Source organism: Hylaeus anthracinus, unplaced genomic scaffold (assembly GCF_026225885.1).
Source record: "Hylaeus anthracinus isolate JK02 unplaced genomic scaffold, UHH_iyHylAnth1.0_haploid 11997, whole genome shotgun sequence".
In the NCBI taxonomy this organism is placed as follows: Eukaryota; Metazoa; Arthropoda; class Insecta; order Hymenoptera; family Colletidae; genus Hylaeus; species Hylaeus anthracinus.
In genome coordinates, this window is record NW_026534344.1 from 10,806,022 (window position 1) to 10,829,896 (window position 23,875).

At 39.1% G+C, this 23,875-nt stretch overlaps 1 protein-coding gene across 1 annotated transcript in view; it reads right to left on the reverse strand.

The window, feature by feature from the left end:
- Positions 1-852: 852 nt before the first annotated feature.
- The window catches only part of LOC128889258 (cubilin), a 30,273-nt gene continuing 7,250 nt past the window's right edge, over positions 853-23,875 (reverse strand). Inside the window, exons 13-50 of the mRNA XM_054146700.1 lie at positions 23,541-23,858; positions 23,288-23,448; positions 22,092-22,421; positions 21,152-21,642; positions 20,078-20,470; positions 19,282-19,558; positions 18,759-19,007; positions 17,282-17,793; positions 16,862-17,057; positions 16,218-16,589; positions 15,533-15,723; positions 14,830-14,981; positions 14,181-14,360; positions 13,897-14,078; positions 13,481-13,699; positions 12,551-12,697; positions 12,362-12,437; positions 12,112-12,223; positions 11,870-12,029; positions 11,124-11,357; positions 10,980-11,053; positions 9,705-9,934; positions 8,557-8,757; positions 8,342-8,477; positions 7,277-7,601; positions 6,983-7,168; positions 6,546-6,702; positions 6,290-6,467; positions 5,905-6,141; positions 4,818-4,983; positions 4,530-4,744; positions 4,367-4,441; positions 4,220-4,284; positions 3,907-4,147; positions 2,900-3,062; positions 2,036-2,286; positions 1,389-1,515; positions 853-1,003 (exon numbers count right to left, since the gene is read on the reverse strand). Coding sequence (XP_054002675.1) covers positions 1,402-1,515; positions 2,036-2,286; positions 2,900-3,062; positions 3,907-4,147; positions 4,220-4,284; positions 4,367-4,441; positions 4,530-4,744; positions 4,818-4,983; positions 5,905-6,141; positions 6,290-6,467; positions 6,546-6,702; positions 6,983-7,168; positions 7,277-7,601; positions 8,342-8,477; positions 8,557-8,757; positions 9,705-9,934; positions 10,980-11,053; positions 11,124-11,357; positions 11,870-12,029; positions 12,112-12,223; positions 12,362-12,437; positions 12,551-12,697; positions 13,481-13,699; positions 13,897-14,078; positions 14,181-14,360; positions 14,830-14,981; positions 15,533-15,723; positions 16,218-16,589; positions 16,862-17,057; positions 17,282-17,793; positions 18,759-19,007; positions 19,282-19,558; positions 20,078-20,470; positions 21,152-21,642; positions 22,092-22,421; positions 23,288-23,448; positions 23,541-23,858 — 7,966 coding nt within the window. The 3' untranslated portion in view covers positions 853-1,003; positions 1,389-1,401. The remainder of the gene's footprint in view (positions 1,004-1,388; positions 1,516-2,035; positions 2,287-2,899; positions 3,063-3,906; positions 4,148-4,219; positions 4,285-4,366; positions 4,442-4,529; positions 4,745-4,817; positions 4,984-5,904; positions 6,142-6,289; positions 6,468-6,545; positions 6,703-6,982; positions 7,169-7,276; positions 7,602-8,341; positions 8,478-8,556; positions 8,758-9,704; positions 9,935-10,979; positions 11,054-11,123; positions 11,358-11,869; positions 12,030-12,111; positions 12,224-12,361; positions 12,438-12,550; positions 12,698-13,480; positions 13,700-13,896; positions 14,079-14,180; positions 14,361-14,829; positions 14,982-15,532; positions 15,724-16,217; positions 16,590-16,861; positions 17,058-17,281; positions 17,794-18,758; positions 19,008-19,281; positions 19,559-20,077; positions 20,471-21,151; positions 21,643-22,091; positions 22,422-23,287; positions 23,449-23,540; positions 23,859-23,875) is intronic.

Genomic DNA, 23,875 nt, shown 5'->3' on the forward strand with positions numbered 1-23,875 from the left:
TTTATCGTACAGCCACTATCCAATATTTATTTTTTATGAATTATTCGCGGAAGAGTAGACGCTCTGATCTTCGAGTTAAGATTGAACAGATATTTATCTAAAACGGATGAGCCAATCAATTCCAATGTTATTCATCGTCGATGTATATGCTATGATGATTCGACCGCTGTTGGCTTGGAACGGCGCAGAGTCATCCTGAATGAAAATAAATATCAGTTCAACCAGCTGGTACCAAATATTTGGCTGGATTTGTATATACTACGAATCAGGTAAAATTAAATTATCGATAAAATCTTGACAATATTAAAAAAAGTGGGAATGTATTGGACAATCTAATGCCTTGAATAAGAGAGAATAGATATATCAGGAAATGGGACATGTGCTAAAAATTATTCTTTATATCGATTATTGGTCAACATTCAGTGACCCTTTGGTAAAGTGTTCGATTGCCATATTCGAGTTTAAAGTCCTTGAATCCAGTTCTGTCAACGGGTTAAGGTTTAGGTGGCGTGATCTAGTAGAGAAATAGCGAAGCTTTAATGCGAGGAGCTTTCGGTTTTGTTGAGATCTTATGATTCAACAGTATGGTCACAAAGTAACCATTGATGGTATGGTTTCAACCGTTGGTACGTTCATATTACCAGAGATATTCCACGATGTTGACAACGTTGAGCGCAAGATGAGGTCCAGATACTCGGTGGAATCGCAAGAAGGTAATCAGAAGAATTCGAAAAAGACTTCCAAGAATGTGAAGATGAAGGATAGATCAACAGTCGTAGAACAGAAAACAATAAGAAATTAAAACAATAGATGAACAGCAAAAATGTTGAAGAGGTAGAGGAATGTCACATGTTGTATTAAATCTCATTTATTTAGTCCCTATTTACATGTAGTCATAAACATTAACGCTGCATTGTAGCATTCCTTATTTACAAATAACAATGATCGAGGAATCATCACCGATCTTAACATTGCCAGATTTTCGTCAGAGTATCAGGATGTGCTAAAGAAACAGAAAAGTATACAAACCATGGTATTAACCTGACAAATGTATACATGCAATTCAACGAATAAATACTTTTTGGAAATAGTCGTAACAGTTGTTTGCGTCGAGTCGTGAAATTCTTTAGCTATTGAATATTTATTTAAAATGTTTTCAATAATCACTAGTTGCTTTCAGTGACATATATTCACGATTGTTAATAGTAGAATTAAATAATTACTGATAAGAGGGTAAAAATACACAGAGGGATTTTTTTTTTGAATATACTCAAGTGTCCTTCATATTTTTAATAGCTAAGAAACTGTTTGGATCGACTTAAACATCTACACGCAATATTCTATCTAACTTTTTTGTACGTAGCTCATGTAAGAATAGGCTTCCCAACCTTCGAATTACTGTCAATCAGCCTTTGCTTTAAAATGAATGATCCAACCGGTTCCAACGTTATTTGGTGTCGATGTGTACGATACGAGGACTCGCTCGTTCATGGCCTCGATCGGCGCCGGGTAATCCTGAATAGAAGGAAATGCAGTGATTAGGCTCTGTTCGTTTTTAACGCAAGGACTACCAAACCCGTAATTTTAATCCATGAACTTTGAACTTCTTTTTAAAATTACTGAATTATTGACAACATTGTCACTGTAATTTTTGTTTAGGAATTATTGAAATAAGGAATTAAATACATATATTAAACCATCCTTACAAGTTCATGCCACTCATTGTTCTGTAATTCGAATTAATATGTAAAATATATCTTTTCGTGTTACGAAGAAATGTAAATACCCTCTATTTCTACGATCTTTTTCCAAATTTTCTGGCAAAGTCATTGTAACATCGTTATAAAATTTGTATAGTTTTAGTGTAAACACAACCTGTGGTATGAACATATGAGGTGACCTAATATATTAATTGATTCGCCCCTTCACCTTCTATTTTCAAGAATGTAGCGATGTGCATAAGTATGAATTGAGCGTTGGTAGTTTTAGCGTTAATTAGGATGCAGAGTTAAATTGTGGCGAATAGGAAATTTACCCCTCCGCAAAAAGTGTTGGCCAGAAGCTGGTCTCCGTTTTCACCGATGTCGTAAATCTTTAAGATGTTGGCCTTGTTTTCGCAGACACTGCTACTGCCAATGTCGAACACGGCGAACTCTAAGACGATCTTCAGGCCGCGTGGCACTGACACGTCCCAGGTACAAACAGTATTGTTGCGATACTCATTCGGATACATGGGAGATGTGAACGTTCCCGCGTAATTGTAGATTCGACCACCGCAACCGCGACCTAAACGACGCAATTTGTTAACATAAATTTCGTATTTTATTTATTCGAAATGTGTAGACTGGTACCGAAGTACATAATGACGCTATTAGCCATTATTTTATGTAACGCGAAACGTTGACTATTTGAGAAATAATTAATTAAGGGAAATTTTTTTTGTCTTGTAAATTACACTGTTTAGTGAGAAATTTGTGTACTATTTGATTACCTCTGGCAAAATAGCAAAATCAATGAAAGTTTGTACTATGATTATTCGATTGTAAGCCAGAATGACGCTCTTGGTGTATAACGTATTGTAAGGTGAACCATTTACTGGAATAATTGAAGAATGAAAGTTCCAACATGATTAAGTAATAATAATGTAACAGAATCCGATTATTCAAAACTATGATACAATACTTTCCATCTCTCAAATTATTGCAGCAACTGGTTCACATTACTGGTGATTATACCTGGCAAAGAGTAAATACTTCAGTTGCGATAATAAATTGAATTAATTCACCTATCTTGATGGATATAATGAAATAACTATTCTCAAATATTTTGATCGCTGTATCTGCCTTTGTTTCAGGGACAATCTCTCCATCTCAGATTACTTTCTGTTCAGTTTGCGTACCTGCTGTTGTGGTCGTGTAAGTGATGTCGTAGTATTCGTAGGCATTTTGCCATTGCGACCAGGAGTGTAAACTCAACTTGTTGCCTGTACTGAAAATTGGACTGGGTTCTGTCATGCCGCACATCGTGGCTAAAAGATTGTCATTGTAAGTGCCGTCGAAAACCTGGACAAAAGAAGTAAGGGAAACGGATAATTTCCATTGAGACTTGACACATATTAGAGTATCCCACAAAATATTGCGCCTTCTGATCACATGTATTAATACATGTGTACATGTGTACAATGAAGTAATACATTGATACAAAGGTACTTTTATGTCGATTATGAAACTACAGTCTCATAAGTATTCTTACCCTCTATATCTATCGATGATATTTGTCTAAATAAAATTATAAATTTGATGTTTTCAAACAAATTTCTCATTAGAGTGTAAAGTTTACTTATGTACATATTAATAATGAACCATTTGTTTGGGAACGTAAAACCTGTCATTTAATTTAGATAAATTTCTTCAACAGCTATAAAATGTTGAGTGTTTTCATTATTCATTTCGAAGAGTTCTGATGAAAGGTATATTCTAGTTAAAAATATACCCCAATGTGCCATCTACACCTTGGATCACCATTTTCGTGGCACACTTTTGGAACGAAAAATAATTAAAACAATTGCAACGTTATTTAGCACGAACGTGTGTAGCATTTTGGACACAAAGTGTCAGGATTCTTGGAGTTACTTTTCCGGTATTTGTAGGGTAATTAATTAAAATTTCAGAATGTGCAATATTTTCTGGGACACCTTAATTAAGCCTTTTAGACTTGAATTATTTTTTTTCTTGTGCTAATGTAATTTAATTTTTAGGGTTAACTTGAATTAAAATTAGTATGGAAAAAATATAAAAAGAATAGTGACGAATGTAAAGATAGTGTCAGTAATTTTTAAATTTTGCGCCCTCAATTGTGGACGGCAGGTCTGAAAGAGTAAACGTGGAATATAGGAGAAGCACTTGCTTTAAGGGCGGAGCCTGTGCACATGTCTGGATCGTAGAGCATAAATTTGCTGAAGTATAACGAAATAGTATGATTGACTGGCGCAGTGATTGTGATCCAGCACTCGGAGACAATTTCGTGGATGATTCGACCCTGCTCCGCAGTATAATTTCGATCGCAGCCCGAACTTCCATAATCGAGTTTGAAGCCCTTGTGACCGGTGGTGGTTCCTTTGAACAGCACCTCGACCTCGGTACTGTAACTATATCAAAAGAATATTCAAAAATGGATCTTATAACGTTGCGATCGTGATCATTGGGCCTGTAGAGTGTACCTGTAGTAATCGTGAGGCAGTCCTTTGCCACAGTACTTATACGACGTAGTAGGCGAGTGGGTGTCCTGCAGTGAAATTGAAATTATTATGTAATCGAAGAGGATTAAAATGACAGAGATATTAATAAGGCGGATGCAATTTAATCACCAGGTAAAACTCATACGAGTGGTCGCCGCTCCAAATGAAGTTCTCTCCGAAACCTTCGTCGATGAACCTTCGATTCTGCAAAAACAAACGCGCAATGTACAAAAATCTGCCACTCGTCAGCTCATTGTCTAATTCTGAAATGTACAAAGTGCCTATCACTTACTGCTGCATCGGTAATTTGAACATAGTCGTTGTCACATCTCGCCGTGTCAGGCAGGTCCAAGTCTAAGAAGTGTATTAAAAACCTTTCGCTCTGACCACTCGACAGTTGTAGCTGCCAGCGACACGTTACACTCTGTCCGTAAAAGTTCGGGTACTTAGGCGAAGTAAGCACTAACCTTGTCTTGTTCGTTACGCTAGGAGCTATCCCGCACAGCGCTGAAAAAATTGAATCTTCCTTGAACAAACTCTAATTCGAACAGGTTCGCGTCTTTTAAAAATGCGCGTTTACAATCCACAGCCTCCAACGTTCCAACGGCGCCAGCTCCTTCCACGGTGCCGTCGCTGTGGAATCGTATCCAAAGTGAGTCTCCAGTGGACAATATAGGGGCTAATGGCGGCTGGCTACCGCAATATCGGCCAAGAAGTTCGGAGAATAAAGTGGGACCGTCGCGAACCTAACGAAAACATAGAAAATTATTAATAAAGTTATTGCGGTTCCGTAATGGGACTCAACTTTCTTTGATTTTCAGTTAACAACTAGAATCACTAGGAGAAAACGTACAGAAGAGTCCAGGAAAAACGTGATAGAGGGGCAAGAGCCAGGGAATTGCTCTGTTGCAACAAAGTTCTCGACTTAAAAGTAAGAGGAGCCAGAGTGGTGACTAGAAGTGGTCGAAATGGTGACTAATTGTAATTGTAGAGAGGACTGGAATAGTAACAATCCTTAACTCTGCTTGGAGATTATAGTTGGACGAGGCTTTACGCACCCGTTCTTTGTGAACTGTATAATGAAAGACAAGTATTATCACAATCATGCCCACTGATCGAGTAGCAACAAGGAAAGGATAACAATTTTTATTGATTCTAGGACACAAGTGGTTATAGGCATTAAGGCCTCAGAGTTCCATCATCTCACAAAAGTCACCAGGTCGTGAAACTCCGTAGCTAAACATCTTAAACATCTAAAATAAGAAGAGTCCTCTACATTTGTTACTGGTATATCTCAAGATACTTGTATTCCTCGCAGAAGCTTAACCACTTGCGCTGGAAAGACTTGCCGCGCACGTCGTGATGCTTTTGTCACAGCAAACAAAAACGACGTGCATTATATTTGTATAACTTTATAATCAATCGAGGTTCTATATTTCCTTCAAAAAACTATTCCAAATAAATTAGTCGAAAATAAATTAGTTTAGAAAATATAAATCTTTTTTCGATTTCTCTGAAGCATCGAACACTGCGTGACACCTCCCAGCGAGTTACACTGAACCGTTCTGGTACACGCGTCGGTGAATTTTTAACCAGCGCAAGTGGTTACGAATAACATCATCTTAAGACGAAGTAATAGAAGATTGATTTTGTCAGCTGAGACTTACCTCCAGATAGTCTCCAGTACACTCTTCATTTGTAGCGTTCCTGTTGGTAGCGTTCCTGATGTCCATGCTGTTGATAGTAAGCTTGATATTTTTACCAGGCGATGTCTTCACGTACCAGTGGCACTCTTCCAAGCTCTCGTAAGTAGATCCTTGTTGCGTTTTGAACTGTTTTCTGGTATCTGAGGTCAACTCGACGTTGCCGCCACAACCAGCAGCAACGCTCTTCACAAACATCACCTACGATGTTTTTTAAAAGCATGAAAACGTTCGTCGTACCTTTTCGTCAAATACCAAAATATATAATGCTGTAATTGGTTGTAATAAAATTGGATGAAACAGATTGGATATGCGACACTTCGAGTTGCGAGCTGGAATTCGAATTCACCTTGGCGCTGAAGCCACCGAAATGGCGACTCCTATCGCTAGTAAAGCGAACGAGCATGGTGTTGTTTCTCGACTGGAACACAGGCATCTGCTCCGTCAGGTTTCCGCACAACATGGCCATTTTGGTCTCGTCAGTAATCTCTAGCCCATAGAAAATTTCAACGCTGTCGTAGGAACACCTAGCGAAGTTGCACGTGTTATTGCGTATTTCTACTCGTTCGTAACACAGTCAAGCTCCGATCGTAGGGTTCGGTTACCTGTAGCTCTGCTCTAATACGAATTTCTCGAAACGAAGAACGACGCTCATGTCTGGCGGTGCTTCGATCTTCCAAACACAGTTCAGATTTGCGAAGTACTCTTTCTCGCTCATCAGAGGCTTGATTTCTCCAGGTGCTCTCATTGTTCCGCCACAATCTTTTGAAAAGGAAGAGCGATAACAAAAAGAAATCGTTCAGACATACGATGTGTAGTATTTCGGGACGATTTTCATCGACAGCTAAAATCCGAGAATCGTGACAAAGTGTCTTCAAATTACTTTCTACTAACTAATCAATGCTAATTTATTAATTTGGTTTGAATTTCACATTTTGTAGGCATGAATCTGTTCATCACCTATCAAGCTGACACCTTTCGAGTGACACTCTACATGTTCTAACGAAGATGAGATGGTAACGAAGAATCTGAATGGACGTACTTTTAAGGAAGTATTTGAACACGAATCCTGTTCGTTGAATGTATTTGTCCGTTTGGAAAATGATCTCCACTTTTTCGTACGATTGTATCATGGGTGGTTTATCCACGTCGCACCACGAGTTAACTTCTTCCGAGTATTCATCGAACCATCGCATCGTCAGATTGTCGAATTGACAATCTCTGCGATCTGAAAGCACAAGTCGTTCGTCAAACGCAACATCTCTTTCCGCGTTCCCATGCTTATATGCAAGTACAAAACCGACGATCACGGATGGTCGTTTGCCACGATACTTACTGCGTTCCAGTTGGAAATCTAAGAACTCTACGATGATATCTTCTTCAGAAGCGACCAGGGTGTAGTTGCAGAACGCCATAGGTGGGTAGAAATTTGGGTACGATGGCGACTGAATGAATTGCGGCTCTATGGTAGCCTCGAAAACTCCACCGCAGTTTTCGTTCCAAATCGCCTTGAACCCATCGCCTTGAATCTTTTCGTTCGAGTGGAACGTGACCTTCATTCGATTGCTGGTCGAATTAAATGGCGGCGGTGTGTTCCTGCCGCAAACTGTTCCCAAGATATTCCAAAATTTGCCATCGGTCCCATTCACCCACTCAAACACCTGAAGAATTGTACATTATGGGGTTGGCAAGAATTGTCTTTACTAAAGATACTGTAAAAGTCTAACGGGCATCTAGTTCGTCACATAATGATATAACACATTGCCACGAATGTCTTTTCCACATCTATCGAGATTGAGAAGTCTCTAGATAGTAAAATATGGGCCAAGTCGATATATTTATAATTGTGACCGAATGTGACGAGCATACCAACGTTTTTTGAAGCTCAATAAATGTCGTGTGTCGATATTAGATACAGTTTGAGTTTATACAACGCAAAGTAGTTCGTTTCTGATGTTATTAAAATGATTCAAGGAAGAAGTAGTTCTATAGTCGATGAACAATAATGATCAAGATACCAATATTATTACATATTTCAGGATTAAGAATCTCTTTTCACAAACTTCTTGAAACCCCAGACTTATCGTCTCATTGTCTGTGGAACACCATACTTATATGAGCCGTTCATGGCACAAATCGACTAACTCCATAAAACCAAATTTGAGAAATGCGACGAAATACTGTACATTGTTTTTTAAAATTCCCTTTATAATATAAATTCAAATAAATATTGTAGAATGCGTAAATACAGATGTAGGTATATAAAAAGAATAAGAAAGAATAGCTAAAACATAATCGTCAGTAACGTTACAATTTTTATGTGACTGGTGGAGTTAATCGATTTGTGCAGTGAACGGTTCATGTATTGCTTTCATGAAATAAGCGATGGCTTCTCACTCACCTTCACGTAATCGTTCTGGCAGTTGGTGCTACTTTCCAAATTGAAACGATCGACGAATACCAAGCCCACGTGGTAGCCATTATTCGCAACAATTTCCCAAGTGCACTCCTCGTTGTTAGAATACGCCGAGGGGAACCTGCAGAACCACGTGAATCAGTTTTAAAACTAAGGGACCAAGTTTCAAATCTCGTTAAGATTTTCGTAACTTCGCTTACCCAGGTGAGGAGATCTGCGTGTGGCGTCCGCGCAAAGTGCCGCCACAGATGTTGCTCGAAGACCCCACTTCTATCTCGAAATCGTTGGGGCCGCCATTCGCGAAGTACTCGATCCACATGCTCTGGGACATTGTAGTTATATTAGGAGGTAAGACGTTCCCGCAGTATTTGCCAATTTCTGGCCCGTACGCACCACCGTTTCTGCAACGTGACGACAAATATAAGGGATGACTCTGATTATTTCGGACGAATAATCAATATTCCTATGCAATAGTTGTTGGCAACAGGAAACGATTAATTATAAATTAATTTGACAACGTTTAGATCGCGGCGCAATATTCGAGGGTTAAGAGGTGCGGCCATTTTCGATTCAGGCGACGCATAGTGGTTGGATCTATATGGAAATGCAGAAAAAACCTCGTAACATCTGCATTTCTTCACATTTTTAAATAATTCTTTTTTTATATTATTTCCTAAGTGTATCAGAGCATCCTATACCATTCGCCTGAAATTTCATGTGTCTCAAACTTTCAACTTCAATATCTCCGCATCGTGCAAATATGTGCAGCTGATTTTTGCAGAAGTGTTAGATGACAGTATTAACTTTCGAAAGGCAATGAGAAAGTCTACCTAAGTGTAACTATGTTTCATAATTCTTCTAAAAACAAATAGACTGTAAGATTTTACATATCTTTCTTTCAGGGTTGATAGTATCATTTTGATTATCTATTTTCAAGATTACTGATGTCACATGGAAGCTAAGATTGTACAATTTTCAAATATGCAATGCATATATTTCGAAATATTCCCAGAAACGAAAGAAACAGCGTAATTTTGGTTGAAAATCTATCAGAATCTAGTTAGAATACGAAAGGTCAACAACTATTACACGAAATTATAAAAAAACCATTTGCAGACTTAAATAGTACAGTTAATTCGCTACTAGAATATAATAATAGATTCATGAAAATATAACTTTTCTAATTCAAGGTTTTTTCCGCCTTCCAAGCACTGTGTCAATATTTCTAGGAAAAGTTCTAGGAAAAAATCATCTCTTCCCTCTCCCCAACGCTGTCGCCAAAAGAGCTGTTGACACTTCAGGGAGGACATCTGTGTTACGAAAATTGCGAACAAAGTTACTTATTTACTTGACGATGATGTAACTCTTGTCGCAGCCAGCCATGTTCAGCTTGTTGAATTTGAGATGCAATAGTTGCCAATTGTCTGAATAAGAGACGTGCCAGACGCAGTTAACCGGGTATGGTATATTCTTCGGAGCCCTTATGATGTTCGTTTGTTCCCGCAGGATACCGCCACAAGGTTGCCAAAGGTACTCGACATTGTACGACATCGGTTTTCCGTAAGTGCCGTTCACGATCTGCGAATTTGTGGCGTTGGCGTGTTACAACGAATTGAAGTTTCTTGTTTAGTATTAGGTTAAGTTGTTAACCCTTTGCACTCGAGGACTTTTTTGCGCAGACGAACCAGTAACTAGTGACGTTTCGCAGCATTTTTTGGCGAATTTCTTACCTCTAACTTGAAATTATTACACATACAAATTAATGTATATAACTTTTATATTTTAACATTTTGTGTAACTTAATATCTTTACGAAAATAATTTCTTATACTTGCTGTTTTTTTAAGGAGTATTATTCTACACTTTTTAAGATTATAAAGGGCCTTATTCACACTCGGCTTTTCTCTACAAAATCGAGAAAAAACACGTTTAAGGCTAAATGAACACGTTTTCCTTGAAAGCGAAAAGAAGAGCGAGGTGTGCGTAAAGTCCAAAGAGCTTAGAAACCCATTTCAAAGAAACTAAACATAAAATCTTTTCGCATCGACTCTCCGCATCAAACCAACTGGTGAGCGAGAGTCACTTCTCGAGTGGAAAGGGTTCATTGTATGACATGGATTGAGAGGTCGTATAGGTATCAGTGGAACAATAGTCTCGCCGAAATATTAAGCGAATTAGTGTGATGAATATGTTGCAATTCACTGCTGCTATGTCAACAAAGTTAATTTGGGTCCTAATTATCTTTGTTTATACGAGCCGTTCACTGCACAAATCGATTAACTCCACCAGTCACATAAAAATTGTAACATTACTGACAATTATTTTTTTGGCTATTTTTTCTTATTAATATCATATACTATTAGCTGAAAGCTACATCTGTATTTATGCATTGTACAATATTTATTTGAATTTACATTATAAAAGGAATTTAAAAGAAACAATGTACAGTACTTGGTCGCATTTGTCAACTTTTTGTTTTATGGAGTGAATCTATTTGTGCAATGAGCGGCTTATATGACTGTTAGAACTCCATCTTAGAGGTACTTTCTAGATCGCATAGCAAGGCCGAGTATTGTCACGGATCAGACTGTAGGAAAGGAGAATTTCTTCTCCATGGAACTTACCAACACCACGTTCTTGAGATTGGGACTTCTCAGGTACGTTGGTTCCGAGTAGTTCCCGCAAGTCAAGGCGATGCCTAAATAGAATACATTCTCCTTTACAATCGATCCTAATTGAAACCTGAGACGTTCGCCCGTTCAGCTTACCAGACAACGAAATGTACTGGTGAGTGTAGCAGAATCTTGGGTTGACGAAACTCGGTAAACCGCCCACGTAACCGGACACCTTCAGCGACATCGTCAGTCCAGTGTTGTTGCCATTGGTCAGCATACTTTCTGGTGCGTCCACGTTCCATAAGCAGTAGTACGATGATTCGTTGAAAGGTCGTACTCTTGGTGCCGACAGACTGCCGTTGACGTTTTTCATGACTCCACCACAAGCTGGAAGATTTAGGATGAATGAAGTAGCGTTTCAAAAGAGACAGAATCCCTTTATTCTTGGTGAGATACTTTTCGATTTCTCGTTTGAAGTCTTATTCAGCAAAATAAGATATTTCTATTTAAACGTTTGCAGTTAAAGTTTTCTAAATTTATAACAAATTTATCAGTCCCATGTATCCTCAAATAAAACTGATATCGAACCCTTCTTCAAGGTTCAAAACATATAGGCGCGTTGAAATAACGAAGAACATTGAAATAATTTTCTCTTATTATTTACAGTTAAGGGGTGCTAATTAATACTAGAATACTATTTGTACTAATGGTTGGTAAAATTTGATTGAGAACAATCAAATAATCAACAATATTCTCCTGAATTTTATATTTTAGAGTAACATTTTTATGAAAACATTCCCAAACAAGAGTCGAAACATTCGAGTGTAGCATTGACATTAAAGTTATACTCTCGTATACTATTATTTTTTCATCTATATTAGTGAGTTGTTGAAACGTACGAGCTGGCGCCACCCCGGTGTAACGGAGCTTGAAGCCACGGTATCCACGGGACGACGTGAAACCAATCATCATGGTGTTGCTGGAGCTTTTTATCTGTCGGTCAGTATCGTTCTGTCCAACCAGTTTGATTCTGGATGCGAATCGGAAATCGTTGTAGAACTGTAAAACGAAAAAAAGATTGTATAGTCGCAAAAGAGTGGTAAATTATGGAAAATTATGTGGAAATTTCGTTGATAATCACCGATAGGGTGTAAGCCAGTCGCGAACTATCATGGTTCTGAATAATATCCAAGTCCAATATGTCCACCACCACTTGGTAACCCAATGGCAATTTGATCCTCCAATCGCAGTATCTGTCCAAATGATACACGTGTCACATTAAATGATTTTCTATTGCGATACTTCACATACAATCGTTAGTGAATTTAAGAAAAATAATATATTGGAAATATTAATCGAATGTTTCAATAATTCTCGAGTTAAAGTAGTACCTAGTCCTAGTTGCAATGTTCGGGTATCCATTCGACTTGATTATGCCAGACAGTGCAGTCAATTCACCACCGCATACTGCAACAAACGATTGTACATGTCCCTCGTAACTAACATCACTTGAGAGTCCCTTGTGGGAGGGAGAATAAAAAGGTTGATTAATAAAACAGAGCTAATTAATTCGTGCCCACCGTCCATGCTGGATGTGAAGTTCAGATTAAAGCCTCTATAAGTTCTGAAGTCGAAGTTGGTGCTTTTGAAAGTGATCATAGCCTCGTTGGACACCGTGTCGATGACGCCTGGCTTCGTCGTTCCGCAATAAGTTCCAATTTCGGTCACTGGATGGTGAAAGTGATTTTAAAAACGTAAAATTGGATAATAATTAAATCTTTAAATCGATGTACTTAATAAAACTCATCGAACAGAAGCATTTCATTTGTTTCACGTCTCAAGGAGTGAAACATTTTCTTATGTTAGTTGAGTGTCGATTATTTTCCATTTCATCAACGCCAAAACTCCTAATTCCACAATTTATCCAATCACACATTTATAATGACATACAGTCAGTCCCATAAATATTCGTACCATCTGTGTCTATCACGTAAATTCGTCTAAATTATAAATGATAGGTTTGATGTTTCCAAATAAATGTTTCATTACAAATGTATACATTAGTAAACATTACACATGTATATATTTATAATGAAAAATTTATTTGGACATAGCTAATCTCTCATTTAATTTAAACTAATTTCTTTAATACCTATAGAAGGTACGAATATTTATTGGACTTACTGTACATAGAGTGGACGATGTGTGGTAATTTCTTAAATATAAGTCCATAGAATCGAAAAATTCACGCGATGAGCTTAAGGAGTTCCGTAATAGTTATCACTTGAATATCTTAGAAACTATCGAAGATGAAACCCATTGAGATACTTCTATCCGACGAACCTTATAAAATACAACATAAATATCTTTGTAAAGCAGCTTCTCCTGAAATCGATCAATGAGAAGTTACTTTTGACAGCAATTGTTATCGAGCCATCTTGAAGATGATAACCGAATGTCTTGTACTTTACAAGGTAATCGAGGTTTGTTTTTCATTTGGGCTTCCTTACTTGTGTCATTTTCCGGTCTTCTGTCGGTGATTATTACATGATCTGTGTTTGCACAAGATCGGAAGCTAGGCAGATGTATATCACGAAATTCGAGTAACAGCGTGTGATCCACCGGCGCGATTATCCACCAATTACATGTTACGTTCGATGGATAAAAGAATGGGTAGTTTGGAGACACGATGACGCCCTTAGATTCCCTTAGTATAGCACCACAGACATCTGCGAAGAAAATTGAAAAGTTCGACCAAAGTCCATAATCAGAAACAAATTGGATAATACGTTTGTCTTATTATTCCAGGGCATTTATTTTTATATTAAAAATCCAGCATCAATCGTAAGATTCAATTTTGCACTTTTGCCTGTCACTGAGAAGAATCTATGTCAAAACTGATAGAAAAGTCTTGTTAAAAACATACCTCCAACCGTGAACGTGGCATGGAAGCCATTTTTTGGCACTGGAACATCCGTGTAATAGTGAATGTACAGCATGTTTCCGGTACTCGTCATGCTACTGGGCGCAACGTCTTTGCAAAATCTCCCCAATAACGTCGAAATATCGGTCCCGCCGTCTCTAACTTCGATGTATTCTCTCTCACAGCTGAAATGTATATTCTCGGATTACAATACGTCGAATATTCAGTTTTTTTGGTGAACATTGTTCTCTAAATCATTGGAAACATATCAAGCATTGTAAACTGACTTCTCGGTGCTGGTCAAGTCGAATCTTTCTATGAAGTGAATGGATATCCTTTCCTTGTTTGGCGCTATTATGGTCCACGTGCACTCTGTGTACGGCGGCGGTATGTTCGGGTAATTAGGCGTGCTAATGTCCAAGTATTTATCTGCTATGTATTCACCTCCACAGTTCATGCCGATTTGTCTGAAATTAGTTCACCAAATTCATGTTTCTTTTTGCCCCTAGAGAATACTGGATCACGAGTCATCGGATTAAAGACTAAAAGAGGGCTCCTACAGCCTACATTGTTCATAATTATTGTGGAGAAACTATCTTTAAATCAAGTACTTTACGAGTAATAGTAGTTTTACCAAAGCTTCGTAATCTCTTAAATTAACCCAATGGATGGGTTACTTCATACTTTGTCTTTGGAAAGGCTTATGACTTCCCCAAAACTTCGCAAGTAAAAATTATTTCACCCCTACCATGTTCTCAATGCAATCAAATAAAATAATAACTTCGTAGCATTCTTACCAAATCAAACAGACGCAAGCAACAATAAATAATATTTTAGAAGAAATAACATATATTTATTATTTTCTGACTGGTGAGCCTTCCTCTTAGTCTTTCTGAAGTTAATGAAAGTATATGACACATTGGAAGCTATGTTTACTTGTATCTCAATTTGAAGTTGAATTTGAACCGTCCAGTAACCTTCACGTAAAGACGATTACTAAGGGTCGTCAAGACTGGAGGTAAGTCATCGTTGCTACAGTATTTCCCCTTGCCCACAAAGGCAGCCGATGATTTGTCGCCATCCTTCAACTACGTCAGCAAACATTTGGATACAAAGTAAAGTAATTGTCTACAACTGACGATGAAATTAGCCCTTTGCACTCGAGGGGAGATTTAGAAGCGACAGTTTTTGTTTATATTAGATTTCGTTGCATCGCGAACTGTTCGTAGCGATATTGGTTCATAAATAGTTTCCTAAATTGTCAACTGGTACACTTTATTTCAACAACTCTCCAATCATGATGGAAGAAGGGTTTAGTCGTCTAAATTGTTAGCTCTCTGTATTGAAACTGTCGTTGAGTGTAAAGGGTTAAACCTTTCTAAGGGGACGTTGAAAGTCCAGAGAACTTTGGTAGAGATCAGACAAGATAAATTCTCTCGAGTACAACATTTTCAAAGGCGTACACTTCCTTGGAGGTTTCCATTTAAGTAGCACGACAAATAAATCAAAATAGCATTGCAATAAATTATATGCGTTTTATGCTACATTATTTAATTACAACTTGATTCCTCTTATCACATTCTGCGACAATATGGCTTCGAGTGCAAAGAGTTAATTCCGTTGGGAAAAATGTCGTTACCAGGTAATAGGAATTGCACGACGAAGTAGGATCGGTCCCCTTCGACATGTATTCAACGTGTACTTCTATAGTTCGTCCAGGCTTCACCACGACGTCCCACTCGCACGTCAGCATCCAACCCACCAGTCCTCTGCTCGTCATGTTGTTGATTTCGATTATTCCGTTAGGGGACTCCAGTTTACCACCACATTCTAAAATAACAGACAGCAGTGATCGGAATACACCAACCAGGGAAGTTGATGAAATAAAAAATAGAAGTGAAGCCCTTTTTATGATACTTTAACAGTTAGATCTTTAAATGTAGAGTTCACTGCAAACATATCAATCCACGCTACTTACTAAACTACATTTTGCCTAAACTTCAAGAGCGTCATGAACCAAGGATAGTTCTGAGAATCAACAAATCGATATCCTTTAATCACAACAGATTGGACAGATCCTCAAACTTACACAAACGAAAATTGTACACTCCATGACTTTTGCTGTTTTAAGCGACACTCTTTTAATAAATTCAAATATCTCGAAATACACTGAATAGTTCAAAGTATACTTCGCCACTTCAATACTCCATCTCGTCGCATAATCATCGTCACAACGAAACCAGCAAGATTCTAGATCTACCAACACGAGGATGTTCGAATTGCTCGATTCTAACACGGCAAAATGATACTGAAGAATGTGTTACCCCGAGTGGCGATAGCTTCGAAGCCTGTCTTGTTCAAGTAGGAGTCCGATTCGAATTTCACCGTCATCACGTTGCTCGACTCCACCTTCAGCGACGTGGCGTTCGCTAAACACAATCGTTGCAACAGTTTGGCATTGTCGGTGGACTGCAGAGCGTTGCCATCGTACACCGAAACGGCGTCTGCTACGCAGTTCATGGTCTCCTCTAAGTCCATTGTGAGTATTCTCAAGGACACGTGGGTTCCTGGCGGAGACGTGAACACCCAAGTGCAGGCAAGGTTCTCAGTGTAACCGTTTGGCCAGCCAGGCGACTTGATAACGTACGTGTGATTGGCACTGCTCGCGAAGCTTATTTCTTCTGTACAATCACCCACTGTATGGATCAAAGAGTAATTTTAGCTACCACTATGAAATTCCGTCCATGAAACAAGAAGAATCGTGTTTGATGAACTGAATGAATTGATACTGTTATTCTTAGGTCATATGAATTCTTTAAAGCATTTCTGCTTTAAATGTTCTTATGTTTGTCGATGGATGAGATGTTTTTGACACTTGACACCCCCGGCTACCTGATTCTCCAATTATAGTATTTAGAAACTCGTTGTGTAGTTTACTTTAGGCAAAGTTATCTTTAACAAGACCTACAGTGTACATCGGTGTTCAAGCTATCGTCGTCGCTCGGGATTTCCAGCCAATTGAGGTCGAACCAGCTGCCCAGTCGAAGAATTTCGGTGTTCATTTCGATGAAAGCCACGTTGGTCGTGGTCGTGATTGGTTGGCCTTTGTCGAGGTTGCAGACCTCCATCAAAACTGGTGCCTCCTTGTTGTAACCATCGTAAATCTGAGCAATTGAACAAACTTGTTTAACGATCGACACCATGGATGAACAGACCTGATATCGAGACTGTCGTTCGAGTCACAAAGTGTGGTCGACTTTTAACCCTTTATAGATCACTGGTATTTTGTATCTTTAAGTTTCTATGCTCATACTTTAAAAAAAAAAGTGCCTAGGGAGTTCTGCTTTATAAAGGGTTAAGACCACGCTTTATCGATCACAGTGCTCACCCTGAGGTAAGAAAAGCATCCACTGTTATGGCTCTCTATGAACACGTCCGTAATCTCGATGCGGATCAACCACTGGAACTGCACGGTGATTCGCCATGTTGTGACGTCCATTCGTTTGTAGGGGATTGGGTAGAGAGGCGAAGTAATTCGTCCAGTAGGTCCAGTGAGCTCGTTTTCTTTCACGTAATGGTACTGGCCCACGAAACCTCGCGACACTACTTCGCCGTCGCTTTTGAACTTGATCCACAGCTTGGACGAGGAGGTGATCGGCTCGATGCTGGTCCCGCAGGCCACGGTGATCACTTTCCCTATACCGTTGTTCTCGCGTATCTCCAAGTAGTCCAGATCGCAGTTCTCGCTCTCCTGGATGTCGAACTCGGCGAAGCTCAGGGTTAGCTGATTCCCTGGCGAGCTGTTCAGGATCCAAACGCATTCAGCGTTTAAGGGGTAAGTGTTCGGATAATCTGGCGAGGCGATTCTTCCTTCGTATGAAGTGTAGTCTCCACCACATACTGAAATATTATTAATTGCTCAGAAAACACGTCAATTTTGTTTGTCGAAAAGTTTCGCTTTCAACGAGGCCATATCTCTTCGTGCATATGGTGGCTATTTAAGATCACTGACGCCAGAGATAGAAGTAGGAATTCGCTTTGATTGGGATTGTTTATTCAAGTGATCATTTGATTGTAAACACCAGCTTTTAAACAGCAAACTAAACAGGGTGAATCACGAATCGTGATTAGTGAAGATTAGTTTGTTATTAGCAGTCCGAGCGAAAATGTTTTTAAGATTGAAAATCTTTTTAGCTTTGAACAGCCGAAATTCATGTCCCGTAGACTCTATGTAGGGTATGCATCTATGTATGTATACTCTATATAGAGGGAGATCGAAGGAACTTTGATTCCGTCTATCTCCGGGTCTCCAGTCGCAGCAACCTTCGCGTGGTGAGACCTGGTAATCAGTATCATTCGTGACAAACTTCGTCGCGAATAACATCAAGCTAATGGCTGCGAAATTGTAAAGTGTAATGTGTAAAGTGAAAGTAAATCTCATCGAGAGTGAATTGAATGAATATCTGATCCCAGATCATGTTACACTACTCTGCGATCGAACTGCTCGTACACCTGCCCGAATACCACCTAGAATATCTTTTATACATTTTTTACACCGGTTGCTCTTTTAAAAATATAGATAATTATTTACACTATATACGGGTACGTCATTTTTACCATAATTCCTTCACAGAAATAGAAGAAGAAAGAAGAGAAGTAACAGAAAGAAGAAAAATCCATTAAAGTTTGTAGTACCTATTGCACCTTTGTAAAGGTATTTAAGCTTGAGAGTTATGGTGCCGGTGGGGAGTTAAAAAGTATCCGAGGTATCTCTTAACGAGGTGTGCCCAATATCGCGAACAATGAACGAGACACTTTGACGGTGAATGCAGCGCGATAGTGAAAAACACGAGTGCGTCATTTACCTGAATTTAGAACAGAGTAGGTGACGGCGAAGTGTCCGAAGAAATCGTATTCTGCGTATACACGCAACGTGAGTGCATTTCCGTGACTCGTCATCGGCAGAGGTACAATGTTTTCACACAATCTTATTCGATGTGGCGCTGTCGTGCTCTCGCCTTCGAAAACTTCAAGATAGGATGACTCGCAGCCCTCGCCATCGAGCGAATCCACCTTGATTTCCATATGCGTGAAAGTCAAGGTAATATGATCCCCTATTGTAACAGATAATTTATTTTCCCAATAATCGAATAGTTAATTGGTTGTCAGTCTGATAAATCCAATTTATATACTGTCTCAGTGAAGTATTTCATGTTACTCTAAGATCTAATTTCGAGTGCCATTAAGATATCAGCAGCCTAGGAATCATTAAAGAGAGTCTGAAGTGATCTTGAACAGCCAAATGATTCCGCTGCCACAGCGTCGTTACAGTAAGGACATAAGACAAAGTCTAATCAACTGATCTAGAATAATCAGATACAATTTTACCTGGATCCTCCGCGATCAGTATCCACGTGCAGTTCCAGTTATCGTCGACTTCTTCGGAAGTGTAACTTCTAGCTGGTGTCAAGTATCCTTGATCCTTCACGATTATGCGAGCACCGCAGGCTCGGTTGTACCGTGCTTTGAATCCTTTCGCTGATATTATACCATCTGAACGCATCACGACTAACATTTCGTTGCTAGACGCAACGTAGGGTGGCGGCAACATGTTTTTACAAAGCCTCGCCATTAGTGGCGAGTCTTTCGTGGGTCCATCGTATATCTGCGAACGAATTCATCTTTGACTGTGTCTGATCTTATAATGTCACAACAACTTCCTTCGATAGAAGAAAAGATTGTGTGTCACATTGTATGTACCATATTTTACTTCGTTTTTTTCGTGTTATTTGGATGGAAACCTTTAAGGAATATGCAATTTTACGTTTGTGTAATTTATCCTGTACAATCATTAGACTGCGGATCTTTATGCATTTGTAGGAAATTCAAATATCCAAGAAACTACAAAATGCAAACAATATGCAAGAATATAAAAAAGATTGGAAGTAAAGTTCATGTCATAATATTTGAATAAAATAAATTCCTATTTAGGTTCAATTTTTGTTGGCACATTCGCGAAGATTTTATTTTGCATAAAGATCCGCAGTCTAATAATCGCTGACAAAGTTTGCTGGACTTACGATGTCCCCTCAGGATGTGACATTCGATTGTAAAGGTTTAAACAATAGTATTCGAATAATGACACTCAAATACTCAGGCTTCTTTGTTAAGTTTCTATCCTCACCTCAACGTAGTCGTCCGTACAGTTGTTGGTGTGCTCGATATCAAAGTCCAGGAAGGTGAAATTTACAACGTAATTTTTGTCCACCTGAATCAGCCATTCACAGTTGAGCTTGTACGGATAATTCTGCGGGTAATTCGGCGAATGTATGATCCCCGCATCCGCTGTGAATTTGCCACCGCAAGTGATCGGTACACTTTTATAGGTGATGTTGAAACCATGCGCCGTGTACGACACGTCGGAGTGGAACTTTAGGAACATCTTGTTCCCAAAACTGGTGTACACCACTGGATTCTCCGAGTAGCAGATATCAACCAGCTTCAACCCCTGCTCGTCCTCGCCGCTATAGATTTGAAGCTTGTCAAAGTGGCAACCCTTCTGCTTCTCCGTATTGATCTGAAAATAAAATCGAGCGGACGATTTCCTCTGATCTTCGCGAATCGAATGCGAGATTCTCCCTTCGAGGAGTAGTATATAAAATGGCAGATCAAAAAGATGAGAAGACGCAGGAGGATAAGGAGCTAAGTAGAATCAATTCTATAAGGTCTGTAGGAGCCTCTATGAAAATTAAGGCACGGAGATTCAAAATCACGGTCTTCGGATCCACAGTCGACCGATTTTCTTGTTTGACTCCTTATTCTTGGATATAGGGGGCGCGATTCTACTATATGGTGAAAGGAAAAAGAGTAAAGAGAAATGACTGAACTGTGGAATGTGAAACAAAATGCAAGGGGAAGAAAAGAGAAGGAAGCATAGAATATTTGAAACCATATCACGTAGAAGTGTACAAAACAATGGTATTCGAGTGGCTTATGTGGTCCACTCTGTACAACGTTATATTCGAGTTAGATAGTACAACAAATATACGAATAATTCGGTGAAATTTGTCTTCACATGAGCCGTTCATTGCACAAATCGATTAATTCCATAAATCAAAAATTCGAGAAATGCGATGAAATATAAAAAGTTATGACTATACCAAGTGCTTTGACACTTAAATTTAAGATTGTTCAAAAAGTGGAGACAATCGATTTGTGCTGTGAACGGCTTAGATGAAGAATAATTTGAAGTGCTCACGTCATGAATGGTCAGCTCGATGCTGTGCGTGTAATCGACTTCGATCAGCCACTCGCAGTCGATGTTCTCCGGATAGCCTGACGGATATCCCGGTGACGTGATTTGTCCGAAAGGTTTCGTCAGGTGTTCCCCGCAACCGTGGACCACCCATTCTAGCCGAAAACCGCCTTTGGTGATCCAGGCGTCCGTGACGAAGTGCACGAATACCTGATGTTGGTTGGAGTGAATCTTCTCTGGGAGTTTCGAATCGCAGAGTGTAGCAAGCGTGGTGTGCGGAACGTCATCCTCGCCCTCCAGCACTTCCACGTAATCGTACTTGCAGCTCCCCACTCGATTGACTGACTCCATCTCGAAGTGCGAGAAGGTCAAGTTCACGCGGTTCCCTAGAGGCGCGTCGATCTCCCAGGTACAGTTTAAGTTGTGCTCGTAGTTGTCCGGGAAATTAGGCGACTCTATCACTCCGTGGAAACCGTGCAGTTTGTTGTGGCACACTGTGAAAACACGTTCGCATAAAGAATCGCGCAAGTACTTGCACTCCATCAACCGATGACTTAAAGATTCATGAAAGGTTTTCCAGAAGAGACTTTATGATTTTGTTTCTTAATAAAATATAATTGTTAAAGACCCTGAAGGTTGGACACGTAGAGAATAGAGAACATTTTTCAGATGTGATATTTATTAATATTTCCTATATGCGTTTTATGTGTGAAACCATTTATATTTTCAGAACAAAATTTCGATCGTTTGAACCCGATTAATCATTAGATCGATTGAAACTTACAGTTATACTTTGAATAATTGTTCCAGTCATTTTACAAATCATTATATCTTATTACCTTCAATTGATAAGTGGAAGATTGTTCAAACGGGCAAGGAAAAAACAAATATCGATCGTGGATGGATTCACCTGTGCAGCACACGTTAATGGAAATCAACTCACGTGTTTCATATTTCAGATGGAAACCGCGACCAGCCGTGGAGAAGTCACTGCGGAACCGAACATTCACTATATTCGACGTGGCGGGAATGACAGGAGTACGAGTGCCACAGAATTTCTGCTTGTTCTTGCGATTGATCCCTTCGGATATCTCGATATAGTCAAAAGAACACAATTGGGTATGTTCGAGATCGAGGTCAACTATAATCAATTGCACTAAACTACCCGCCGCCACAGTGATCCTCCAGGTGCAGTCGGCCTGCTCGTTGTACGGCTGCGGATAATTCGGAGATATGATGTCCCCTTTGGCAGCGGTCATTATTCCACCGCAACCTGGAATCGACCAATGGAATTAGCGTCTACTGTTCGTATGCAAGAAGAATTACTCCGCCATTTTATCTCATTACTAGACTGCGGATGTTAATGCAAATTCATAGTTTTACAGATACAGTAGGTGTAGAAAGTATTCGTACACCGATCAATTTCCAAAAAGACTGTGTAAAATTGTAATTTATTAACTTTTTTGTTATAAACAATGACATTCTACATATTCTCCGAAATCTCTAGAATAGATAGATTACAAAAAAAGTAGCTATTTATGTAAGTTGCGAAATTAACAAGAAAAAAATAATTGATCGATAAAAATGTTGAACCAATAAGTATTCGCACAACTGTTTAAAAGTACTTTCCTGGAAATTTGATGTTTTCTAATTCGCACGGACCAATAAACTAATGTGTTTACGTTACAAACTCTACTGTAAATGGTTCGTCATAAGAATTGTACAAATACTTATTGCTTCTATACTTTTACCCACTTTTCGCATTTTTTTTGTTAATTTCACAAATTACATTAACTAGTAAATGTTGTTTGGACTATACCTATCTTAGAGACTTCCGAGAATATGTAAAATATCATTGATTATAAAAAAAGGAGTTAATAAGCTACAATTTCACAGAAAAGTTTTTTGGGAAATTGATCGGTGTACGAATACATTCTACACCCACTGTATATCGTGGACAAAGAATGAAGATTTAAACGAAAGTATGTTTTATCTTCTAAATAATGAAACGTGTACTTTATTGTTGATATTTTATATACTTTCCGTTTATGAGATCCTCACTTTCTATATTTTCATGTTAAATAATATTAACACCCTCCGTCTAGTCATTACGTAAGCTCAGACATAATATTTCCTCACCTACAGTTGTGCTGTCCCATTCGATATTAAAACCACTGTACGTCCTCGATGCGTCAGAGACGAATTTCAAATACATTTGATTGGTTTGGCTAATAATTTCTGTAGGGATGTCCGTGCCACAGTATTTCCCTATCAATGGCGACATCCCGTAGCCACCGTTTCTGCACATAAATCCACAATATAATCCCTTCCTTCTCGAGAAAGCGTTGTTCACTATTTCAACAGTTACTCACTGCCTTGACAGCGACGTTACCTGATTTCTAAATAATCGAACGAGCACTTCTGCTGCTTTTCTAACTCGAAATGATGGACGTTCAGGAGGATTTTCTGTTTGACTGGTGCGTCGATCACCCACACGCATTCTCGCTTGTTAGGATAATTTTGGGGATAATCAGGCGTTTCGATGACTCCGTTCAATTTGGTGATGCGACCGCCGCAGACCTTCGTGGCGTCGACGAACAAGTACGAGGCTGCGAATCCGGTGTCAGATATGGTCATATCAGATTTAAAGTAGACTGTCATCACGTTCCCTTGCGACATTATTACCGGTGGTTTCTTGTCGCCACAGTAGCTGCAACGTTCAACAGA